Source organism: Oxyura jamaicensis, chromosome 33, assembly GCF_011077185.1.
Source record: "Oxyura jamaicensis isolate SHBP4307 breed ruddy duck chromosome 33, BPBGC_Ojam_1.0, whole genome shotgun sequence".
NCBI classification, from domain to species: Eukaryota; Metazoa; Chordata; class Aves; order Anseriformes; family Anatidae; genus Oxyura; species Oxyura jamaicensis.
The window spans coordinates 1,171,147-1,182,884 of record NC_048924.1 but is presented as its reverse complement, the minus strand read 5'-3'; the positions used below and the strand labels follow the sequence as shown (position 1 = coordinate 1,182,884).

Sequence of the window (11,738 nt, the reverse complement as noted above, 5' to 3'; positions counted from 1 at the left end):
GCCGGGTCGTGGCAAAGCAGCATCCGTGCTGCCCTGGGGAGAGCCACGGCAGCAAAATCCGGAGTGCCTCTAAGTGACACGTTGTCTTTTCTGCTCCATCACCCACCTTTTTTCTCCTCCTGGGCCACTTTGCGCCATCCTGGGGCACTGGAGAGGCACAAAACCATCACCAGGCTTCTCCTGCCCAGCCTGGAACTGATCTTTGCGAACGTCCACCATCGTCGGCCGTGCACCCACCACGTTTCCCTCATCCGTGTGGCCCCGAGACCAGCCCACCCGTGCCGCGGCTCTGCTCCTCTCTCAGCTTCGGCACCGTTGTCTTCCTCCATGCCCTAATGCCCTCCTTGAAGCCTCAGGAAGCGTGGTGCGTAATGACCCCTATCCAGTACCAAACGAGCTCCGGCAAGGCTCGTGGCTGTGCCTAACATAAAAACGTTCATCCTGTGGTGGGCCAGGTTGGTTTTCGCTTCCTCTGATGCCGAGCGGTGGCTGCGGAGGGAGATCCGGGTTATTACAGGGTGCCCTGTAAAGCAGCCTGGTACTTTAGCAGTGCTGTTGTCCCTTTTTCCCCCCCTTTTTTCCTCCCTCCCTGCTACTTCTTCGAGTGAGATGTCTACAGGAGGTGGCAGCAAAAAGGAGGAACGCCGGCCAGCTTACACCCGCTGCCTGGTCTCGTTTTTTCTTTCGTATTTGGTGAAAAAGTGGCATTTTTTTTTTGTTAAAAAAAAGCACGAGATCAGGGAGGGATGTGTCCTTTCTCTTTACATCAGGAAGTGCTCGGTACCTGGGGGCTTTCGTGCCTTTTGCTCTCTCATTTCCCCCCTTTTGACAAGGGGGGTTGGGGATGGTCACCGAAGCCCTTGGAAGCGCCTTTTGCTCCTTCTGTTAAAGCCTTGGTGATCTTAAAACACAAAGACCCGGACGTGCTCAGATACTTGTCTGGTTGTGTCACCCCGTTTGGGGCCAGCCCCAGGAGTGCGGAGCCAGATTTAGTCCACCTTCAGCCCTTCGTGCTTTGCCCTAAGTGGGAATTGTATGTAAATCCCAGCTGGGAGCTGAACTCCTGCACCCCTTTGCTTTCAGAAACGCCGACAGCAATGTCACAGCCCTTTGAAAACGTGGCCAGCTTGGCAGCAGTGCTGTGGGTTTGGTTCCCCGGTGCTCCTTTGCTTGTGACTTGGGCCGCGGGTTTAATTCTCAAGCTGCTGCCAGAACATTTCCAAATAAACTGGGAAAAAAAAAAAAAATATATATGGCTTTACAGTTTTCTGAAAGCACAGATAACAGCAAAGAGAACAGGAAGGCTTGATGATAATTGGGTAAAGCCTGAAGTAAGCTTGCTTGGGAGAGCTTTGGATCGTGTTCCTTGTACGCTCGTGCAGTTGTCCGTTGGCACAGCGGCGCCTTGTCCTGTCCCCGCCTCGTGGTAACCCTTCTCCTTTGGGTCAGGAGTGAATTTGCTCTGCAAATAAACGCAGACCGTGTAAGGGGAGCTTGTTGGCATCGCCTAGTGGAGAGAGCCTTGGTGTTACTGGTGGCGAGGCAGGAAAATGCCACGCCGGGCTATTTTCACCTCTGCCACGAGGGTTTTACTGCATGGCACCCGGACTGAAACACGGATCCGAGTAATTCGGGGCCACTCGAAGTGCCTGGAGGGGATTTGTCCGCGTGCACGCGCTGTGAGGTGAGGCGGGGGTGTGCTGCAGCTAGAAGACGCCGTGTGAAATGCTGGGCGCCGAGCAGCTCCCGTGGATCCTTCGCTGGGTGTTGGAAATGAGTGGTCGAGGGGTGCTCCTCGTCGGCCCGACGTGCAAAAGGGGCCCCCTGGCTCCTGGAGGAAGGCGAGTTGGTTCTCGGGAGGTGGCTGGCTGCGGCTGCTGCTGTCCCGGAGGCTGCACGGAGAAGTAAAGAAATCGGAATTGTAGGGCTTGGAAGGGCCCTCGAGAGATCATCGGGTCCCTCTGTGTGTGCAGGGGTCTGTTGGGAACAGGAAAATGAAAATATTTGGGGGGGGGAATGCATTCAGTGCACCAGCCTGGGATCCAGACCCGTACCCTAAAGCCAGGGGGTGTGGGGTGCTTGCGGAGGGCGATGCTCGCACAGGCCTTGCCCCCCTTTTCTGAGGTCCCTGGCAACGAAGCGTTAACATTCCGTGATTTTTTGGGGGGTGGGGGGTTATTGGGATGTGTATTTATCCGACACCTTGCCGTGTCGCAGTGTGATGCCCGGTACTGATTCCCCTTGCTGTCTGATCGAGCAGGTGTTCTGGCGCTCTGGGCCCTAATCACGCATGTGATGTATGTGCAGGATTACTGGAGGACCTGGTTAAAAGGGCTGAGGTTCTTCCTCTTCATCGGGATCCTCTTCTCAGCCCTCTCAGTGGTGGGCTTCTGCACCTTCCTCGTCCTGGCCATCACCGAGCACCAGTGTGAGTACTTGGCAGCAGTACTGGGAGCGGTGGCGGGCGGTGCTGGGGTTCCCGGGGCTGGGTGGGAAGGAGCAGACCGGGGGTGCTCCTGCCACCTCTTGAGAGGTGCCCTGAGGCTTTTGGGGAGGGTGCCAGAACGCGTTTCAGTTGTCTGCTGTCACGACCCGATGGCGCGAGAGCGATCCTATTGCCCGTGGGCACCGCTCCCTGGGGCAGTGCCCGCCTGCTAATGCTTGGTAGCTGCCCTGGGAGACCTAGCCGTGCTGCAGGCAGTCCCCGTTTCCCAGCTTTGTCTTCAGGAGAAACTGGGATTTACTCCTCTGACAGCCGAGGGGAGTGCTCTTAATCATGCTTCAGCGCTCGTAAAGCAGGTGGGTGAGGACTTTGCAATCTAAACACGAGGCAGCGGGGCGAAATGCCTTCCAAGCCGAGTCAGCACATCAAGCTGCGTCCCTGGGAGCTGTGCAAGTGTCATATGAGGGCTCGTGTCATTCCTCCCAGGCTTCGCTTGGCAGTAGATCAAAGGGAGGAGGATCGTGTTTGGTTTTTTTTTTCTGGGGACTGTGTTTTTGTTTGGGACTGAGGCGGGTTCCTGCTGGCCAGGCTGCATAAGGAATAAATCCATTTTTAAATGCGCCTCCATCCTTCTTCTCTCCTAGCTCTGACTGATCCCAGAAGCTACTACCTGTCGTGCGTCTGGAGCTTCATCTCCTTGAAATGGGCCTTCCTGCTCAGTTTGTACGCCTACCGGTACCGGAACGAGTTCGCAGACATCAGTATCCTCAGTGACTTCTAACACTCGGACTCCAATCCCGTCTGAAGGTGCCGGAGGTCTGATTTGCCCCCCGAAGGCATGGTACATGCGAGAGATGCGCAAGAGGCGGAGAAGGAACTTACCCGGCGCTGCTTGGTTTGTCTGTCTGCAGTAGGGGTCCTTCCTAATTGCTTTTACTCAACCATTTAAAGTTCGGCTAACGATGTCAATCCGGTCTTTCTGTAACTTCCCCGGGAGTCCCCGTGGCTGGTAGCGGGTCGGAAGACCCCATCTGCTTACACGCAGCAGGCCCAGACCCCCTCTTCCCGTTGCCCTCAACTCCTTGGGCTTGCACGTGGGGAGAAAGCCCTGGGTCCTGCGGGGGCTGCGGCTCGATACCCCTTGGGTGCAGCACCCCGAAACCTCATGCTTGCGAGGGAATCGCCAGGTGGGTGCCCCAGATGTGCACAGAAACCCTGCTGGGTGGAAGTCGTCTCCTTTTCGCACTGCTCTGCTCCTCAAAGGGAGAGCCGGCCTTTGTAGCAGCTCCCTGGGTACCTTCCAGCCAGTACCACGCATCTTCCAGTACTCCCCTTTTACAACTGGTCGTAGGAGTAACACACAGAGTCCGGAGGATGTGTAGAGCCCCAGGGGATGGGGCTGCAGCAGAGAAGTGCCAGTCATCCCCTGCCTCTCTGAGAGGCGGAGAGTGCTGATTCTGGCTGCTGACCTGGAAGGAATTTAATATCATATTTAAGGCTAAATTTTCTAGGAAGCAGAACAAGGTGTTTGGGTGGCAGGTGTTTGGGTAAGGGCTTGCTTACCTGAGCCTCAGGAGAAACCTGAATATGATTCTTCTAAAAAAAAGTATTTCCATAGGTAGCAGTGTTTCCTTTCCTTTGCTCGGCTTCCCTGTATCGGGGAGCAGGATGAGAGAGGGAAAGGAGATACGGTCCTCAGAACTAAAACAGGTACCCAGCAGGCCCCCAAATGAGTGCCGCCCGATGTAGACGCCGTCTGTGCTGCCCCTGGTCCTGGCTTTGCTTTGGAAGGCGAGAGGTTCGATCAAATGAAGCTGATGGGGTTATTTTAGAAGCAGCTGACGCCACCTGGAGCGCATTCCCCTGGTTTTTGGGTGGGGAGAGCCTCAGCTTTTCCCCAGCTCGAGGGACGCCGGGTCGATGCGCGAAGCCTGCTGGAGGCTGCTAAAGCCCGACAAAAGGCCGCGGACGTGAAATGCGCTTACGAGGTTAATGCTCAGGCTTTTAAATCCGAAAATCTCCCGTACTGCCGACGCCGGGCTGCCAGCGTGCCCGGCAGGAGATGGAGCAGCCGAGCTCGCTTCCCTGCCATGGATCCGACGCGAGGTTCGCGAGAGGTTTTAGGGCAGGGTGTTTGAAGAAGCCGTCTCTCGTCTCACATTTCCCCAGCCTGACTCTGCCCACGTGTTCGCTGTCCGGGTGCGAGCCCCAGCTCTGGAAACCGTGTCGTGGTGTCCTCGGGAGGCAGAAATCCCTACGGGCAGGAAGCCTCACAGCAGAGCCGTGTCCCTCCGTGTCCCCAAACTGCAGCGCCCTCCTGCCTGCGCGCCGCTGGCCATCCCTCAGCAAGCAGCACATCGGGGCTCCCTTCCCGGGCACGTGTCCAGAAGTCCCCTCGGCTGACCCCGGAGGTTTTTAAAGTTTATTTTTGTGACACTAAATTTGCCTAGGAAACAGCTCACTGAATCTAACCCCCCCACACACCCCCCCACCCCCTGTGTTCTCCCTGATGTGTTTTAGCTCTGGAATTTATACTTCCATCTCAGCTTTTTAAACGATCGTGTATGTAAATATATAATATATTTTTACATCGTTTACGCTTTGTTTGCACGCTTGGTGTAAGACTCGGTCCTGCAGCGGGATGGTGTGATTCACAGCGGGGTTCGTTTGTGTGTATCCCAGTGTCTCCTTGTACTAAGCTGCGCTGTGTAACTCGTGCGTGACACCGCGGTAAGAGCAGAAATACAGTCGTCTTTCTCACCAAACCGGTGTCCGTAGAATTTGTCCTGTAAAGTTGTTGAATTCCGGCTCTTTCCCTCGCTCGGTGGGAGCCTGCAGGAGCATCGCTCCGTGGGGAGGACAGGAATTGTACAAAAAACTTAACTTTTGGGGGTGACGCAGAGCTGCAGCAATTCGAACGTTTACTGCATCCTGTGCGTCTTTACTAGCAGCCTCAACACCTAGATCCATGCGTAGCAATACCTGATAGGTTTTGTTTTTTGGTTCCTTTCCTCCCCAAACTTCCCCCCCGTCTTTCCCTTCCCCCAGCCACACCTTCGAGGTGCGGTTTGATTTCGGCGCGGTGAGTTTTCTCCCCAGGGGATCCCCCGAAGGACGCACTGGGCTGCTTTGTGGTCTTCAAAATCAGAAAAATAGTGATTTAGGGGTTGTGAACCCCTGCATCCCCAGGTGAGGCTCACAAACCTGCGCTCAGGGGGGAGACCCCACGTCTTTATTGCCCATTGTCTGCTTTTCGTCGCCTGGCGTTTGGAATACAACATTAGGAATAAATCTGGGAGGTGCTGGGTCAGCGTCTCCCCCTTGAAGCTTTTCCTCCAGGAGCGGAGGAGTCCAAGTGCTGCAGCCCCACGGCTGGGGGAGCTCCGGCCACAAATGAAACGAGTTTGCTGGGCTCGGCCCCATCCCTGGCCACCTTCCCCCAGGGGACCCCGAGCAGCCTCGCTGGGGGCTTCTGGGGTGAGGGGGTCTGCTCAGGGCAAGGGGAGGGGGGCAGGAGGGTTTATTTCCCTCCGGCACCCCAGCAGGAGCAGCCTGGAGGGCGAGGGGGGGGGTCCTGGCTGAGCTAGGAGCAGGAGGCCAGCACCCATGGGTGCAGGGTGGGCAGCGGCCGGCGGAGGGCAGCAGTGGCCCGGCCATGGGGAGCGGCGGTGGCTCGGCACGGAGGGGGCGAGCTGGGACCCCCACCCCCCCCGGCTGCAGCAGGGTCCTGCTCCCCTTGGAGCTTGCAGCCGGGTTGGACCCCTTTGGGCAGGGACCAAGCCCCTTTGCAAGCTGAGGTCTGCAGAAGTCCCCGTTTTTTCACCTGTGTCCCCACCCCAGGAGGGTCTTGGGGAGGGGGGCGGTGAGATGCGCTGGGGGGGGAGGATTTGGGGGCTTGCTCGTGCCCCGCTGGGGTCTCACGAGCGGCTCTGGGAGCTGCTCCTGCGCTGGGAGGTCGCTCCTGGCACCGCTCCCGGCTCCTTCGTGCCGAAATCCCAGCTGGTTTCGTTCTGCTGTGGAGCCACCGAGTCTCTGCCGTGGATGGGGACGTGCCGAGGGCTGACAGCACAGCCGGGGACAGCACCGGAGCCCTCCCCGGGGCCCTGTCCCCTGCGTGGGGCCGTGGCGCTGAGCGGGTGGCCGGGCGTCGCAGCGAGAGGGATGCTCGGGGACGTTGGTACCCATGCGGCGTGGTGTCCTGCCATCCCCCATCCATGGGTTCCCGGCCACAAAGCTGCTCCTGGGTTACCTGCGAGAGCCAGGGCAGGTAGGACAAGGAGAGGTGACGGCTCTTTGCTTGGTTTTTGGGGGGTTGGTGGCCTCTGGGTGGCCTGGGTGGCCCTGGGATTCACAGCTCAGTGCATCCAGGTGCCCTCCGAAACACGGGTCGGGCTGCACCGCTCAGGGTGGGAAAAGGCTTCTCCTCCCCTGCAGCAAGGTTTCCAACCCCTGCTCCGAACCAGGCAGGGCAGCATCCGAGCCCAAATTCCAGGCTCAGCCCTTTGGAGCTGGGATACGAGGGGCTCTAAAGGGCCACAACAACCCCTCCAGCCCCCCACCTTGCACGAGAGCCCTTTTCAACCTGCAGGCTCCCCAAAATCCTGGGGACCCCAGACCCTTTCTGCGGGTAGACCAGGTTTTACCGCCCAACGGGACGTTTTCATGAAATTCCCTGTTTTTTCCCCCTAACTGGAGGTGCAGCAGCGTTCGTATCGCGTGGCGCTGGGCCGCGCGAGGAAGCCTGCAGAAACGGGGCGGCATCTGCTGAACTTGGCACGCGTTTTGTGCCTCGCGGAGGGGTTTTGGTGTTGGAAGGAGCCTGCCACGAAGCACGGCTCTGCCTGCAGCCCCCCAGCACCCCCTTGGGTGCGGGTCTCCAGCACCTTGCTGAGGTCCCAGCACCCTCGCGGCCGACGCGGGGAGGGTCCCCTCTTCGCCCACGTCCGCCACCCTGATCCCATCTTCCTGCCTGAAGATATTCAAAGCAGCATTAACGAAAACAACAGATTTTTTGCATTTTAGCAATCTGCTTTCAAGATGTGGGGAGGCCGGAAGCGGCGTTTCAAAGGCTTCGAGTGCCGCAGCCCCGCCAGGCGCGGGGGCCTCCGCGGCCGAGCCTCGCTGGAGCTGCTGGACCTGGCCCTTGGAAAGGTGCCTTTGGGTGGCGATGGCACCCTGGGCGAGCTGGGTCCATAAAAATTGGCCCTGAGTCCTCTGCGTGGGCTCTGGGGCTGTCCTTAGGGGTGTCTCGTAGCTCTAGGGCATGTGGCTGGGACAAAGAGGTCTCCAGCCATCCTGGAGGTGGCCGTGGAGGGACCCAACCATGGCTGGGCTGGGAGCATGGCACAGGGAGTGGTGGAGGATGGCTGGAGAACCAAAGTGTCCCCAAGGAGGAACCAAAGTGTCCCCTCGGGATGTCCACCCATTCGGCTTGACGGGGCCACCTTGGGTCCCATCCCACTGCTTGTAGCCGAAGCTGTGCTTGCAGCACCCACGCGTGGGTGCGGAGATGGAGACCTGCTGGCAGCACGGAGCAGAGCAAGGGCAAGTGGGCCGCTTCCACATGTCCTCCAGGCCAAGAAGGGGGGACTTTGGCCAGGCTTGGTGGCACTGTGCCGTGCCATGCCGTGCCAATTGGCCCCACCGCCCGCTTTGCTGCGAGCGCGGTCCCCAGCCTTGCAGCAGCGAGGCCGGCCCGCCCTGCGAGGAGGGAGCCGACTCAGCACATATTTGCTCTTTGTTTACTGGCTGTTGCTTGTAAAAAAAAAATAATAATAATAATCATTAAAAAATCCCCCAAATGCCATTTTTATAACGGCAGCCCTTGCACGCAACGTCCTGATGGGAGCAGGAGGGAGCTGGATCCCATCGTGTGCTGGCTGGGGCGAGACGTAGCGGGCACGAGGTGGCTCCGGACGCAGAGGAGAGGTTGGGGCAGGGCTGCTCAGGGGCAGGGCTGGATGAGGCCCCCACAGCAGCGTGCTGAAGGTCCCAGGCACGGGGTAGCCCTGGGCAGGGTAGGTCGAGATGATGCTGGGTGGTTTGGGGTGACCTTGGGTATGGATGCTGGACTCACAGACACGAGCCCTGGCCGGGTTCTCCAGGTCAGCATCTTCAGTCCAGCCACTGGCGATGACTCCCCAGGGGCTGTTCCCAAAATTTACCCTCCGTGCACCGCAGACAGGCGCCGTGCCCCCTTCCCTGGCCGCATACGCAGGAAAGGCTTCGGTGCAAGAGGTTTGGTGGAGCTCAGCTGGGCTCCAGCAGCGCGATGAGGAAGGTGCTGGGGGAGTGGAGCGCGAGGTCCTGCCATCCCGAGCCTCCTCCCAAGGGGATTTTCCTGGTCCTGCCTGTGGTTCTCATGAGCCAGCAGGCAGAGGTGGGTAAAAATTAGCAGTGGGATTAAAAGTCCCCAGCTGAGCTGATTTAGTGTCGGGATAAGCTAAGCGGAGTGCAGACGGAGCTGGGAGGCAGCCACGGTCTGGGGGGGGGGGGGGGGTGTGCTGAGCATCACACACAGAACTGGGAATAGTTATTTTTAGGACATCTTTCAGTTTGGAGAGCAACCAAGGGAGTAAAATGGTTCAATATGGTTCCAATATTTAACAGAGGAAAAAAAAAAAAAAAAAAAAAGAGGCTGAAAATCGTCGGGTTGAAGCTGAGTATCTGGGAAGAGCCTTTGAGACAATATTTATGGCGATGTGCAGCCAAAAGGAGCCAAAACTTGGGTTTGCCCCAAGGTTTTCGGCCGGTCCCGGTGCTCTGCGGAGGTCCCTGTGGTTGGTGTTGGCTTGGGGGGGCTCGGGTCCACTGTTAGGACAGCCCATATGGTGCAGGTCAGCCCCGCGCACCACCGCTAACCCAGGGATGAAAAAGTAAAGAAAAAAGTGGAGGGTGAAAAAAAAAATAATAATAATAATAAAGTGGAATGATCATAGCAGAGGAAAACGGCCCAAAAAAAAAGAGGCGAGCGGTGGAAGGGGTGCTCTGGGTGCTCTCCTCTCGTGAGTGCCCGGCCCGCGAGATGCTCCGCCAGATCCTGTTCACCCCACGCCTGCTGGGGCTGGGAGCCAGGTCCCCTGGCACAGCGCAGCGCTTTGAAGGGCTGGTGGGGGAGAGCTTGTTCTGGGAATAATTACATTAAAAATCGCACGCGGTGGCAGCTAGGTCCCGAAGCCGAGGGCTCCGACGCCCTCAAAAAGAACTGATTTCTCCCTCGTCTCCCTAGCCTGGGAGGTGGGGCTGGGTTGGGATGCCCGAATGTGCCGAGCAGATTTTGGGTGCTGGGGGCTTGCCCCAGACCCCACCAGACCAATGCATTTTCACCCTCCTTATTTTATTATTATTATTTTTGCTTTCTCAGCCCGGGAAAGGTTTGCTCGGTGGGATGGGATCAGCCAGGCTCTGTCTGGGGGCAGCTTCACCCCAGGGGGGCGTGGGTGCTGGGGAAAATGGGACGTCCAGATGGCAAGTGGCAAGAAGTCTTCGTCGAGAAGGGTTTTATATTTCCGTGTGCCGAGTTTACATCTGGTCAGGCTCCATTTTTGTTGCTCTCATCTTTTAACGCATCTGGGTCTCGCTCTCAGGTATTCAGCCCCTCTTCCTTATGGCCAAAGCCTCTGCACTGCAATGACTTTGGGTCACTTTGGGTTACAAAACGCTTTCTCCTTCCTTTCTTCCTTCCAGTTTTTGGGTGCACGGAAGCGTGAGGGCAGCTCCTCTTCCACCGCAGCCCCACGTCTCCCCCTTACCCCACTCCTTCCCCAATTCAAGCCTCCTTCCCCCCCCCCCCCTTTTTTTTTTCCAGTTTAACAAAGAAGTTCCTATGGAGCAATTTATCAAATGTGTTAATAAAGTCCAGACAGAGGAGTTCTACTGCACGGCCTTTGTTCGGAAAATAATTTTTGATCAAAGACAATTATCGAGTTAGCCCAAGGTGAGCTCGTTCTGTGCCATTTTTATCCAATTATCTCCCTATCTTTGATAGTTTTTGCCTTCCAGATTTCCTCCGAGCCCCGCACGCTGCCGAGGTCACCCTCACTTGCCTTTCTTGCCCTTCTGACAATAAAAGCTTCGTATTTACTGTCTTTACTCAGTCGGTGTTGTTTTCCACCAAGCTGTGATATTTATTGCGGGTCGGGGCCGCTGCGCTGAGTTTCGGAGCTCCGGCACGAAGGGGGTTTGCCTTCGGCTCCAAGCTCCTGGTGCTTCACCCTCGCTGCGTCCTCCTCCTCCTCACCCCATCGCAGGAGAGCTTTGGGGATGTGTCTGAAACAGCTTCCAACCCAAGCCCATCTGCACCTTGCAGGTGTCGTTTTCTTCCCTTTTTGCCCTCTTTTTGCATCCGGCTGAAGGGCTTCTTGTTGAGCATCCCTTAGCCGGCTCTGATTCCTCAGCTCAGGACAGCTCTGGCGTTACCCTGACACCCCAAACCCTCCAAAAATCGGAGGTTTTCTTTGATTCTTTCACCTTTCTGCTTGCTCTTGGGAAGGAGCAGTTGTGGGGGGTCCCCTTTGCGGGCAGGGGGGCACGGATATCACAGAAGTCCTCACGCTGCTAGGAAGGGACCCCAGGAGGGGTTACCCGGTCCAACCTCCTGCTCAAGGTCAACGCTAAATCGGGAGGAGGTCTTAGGTAGGTTTCTACCTCAAATTAAACCACACAGCTTAATGTACCTGCACAAACCCTTGTGGTATCAGCCGGGCGATCCCTTCCCGGTGCTTTTTCTGTGCTGTGGTGCGATGCAGGTGGGCAGGGGGCAGAGAGGGGACGGCCCCGGGGGGCTGCAGCCGTGACCAGGGGTGTCCGGGGGTACCAGGCTCGGCAGCACGCATGCACACGGCTCTTCCCACTCATCCCATGTTTTTTAATAAGCTCCTTGAAGTCTTCTCCAGATTTTGCAGCTCATGCCCTTGCCTTGCCTTCCTTTAAATCTTACTTGGAAGCTTTTAGCTGATCCATTAGCCCAATAAAGCCCAACAATTGGAGAGAAACCCAATCCTGCCCCCACCCGGCCCCCCCCTCCTCCATCGAGATCAAACGGGTTTTAATCGGAATAGAATTTCCTTTGACAAAATGAGGAAAATCTGTCGCTCGCATCCGCCCAGCCAGCCGCTCCTCAGCCCCGGGGCTGCGTGTCCGCGCTGGGCGCAGGATGCGGCACCTCCCCTTTGTCGGGTGCTCGCTGGGCAGCGTGTCCTTGCGGGTGGCTTTGTCACCCCCGAGGGGTGGTGACACCCCCTTGGGGTGGTGACAAAGGCTTTTGTCAGCTCCTGCTGAGCTGCCTTGCGGGAGA

The 11,738-nt window shown here is 57.5% G+C and overlaps 1 protein-coding gene across 1 annotated transcript; it reads left to right on the top strand.

Annotated features, from left to right (window-relative positions):
• The first annotated feature begins 609 nt into the window (after positions 1–609).
• SLC48A1 (solute carrier family 48 member 1) lies at positions 610–3,462 on the top strand. Its single transcript, XM_035308822.1, has 3 exons — positions 610–796; positions 2,258–2,428; positions 3,088–3,462. The coding sequence occupies exons 1-3, from the start codon at positions 610–612 to the stop codon at positions 3,222–3,224; spliced, it is 495 nt and encodes a 164-aa protein (XP_035164713.1). The 3' UTR covers positions 3,225–3,462.
• Positions 3,463–11,738: the final 8,276 nt, after the last annotated feature.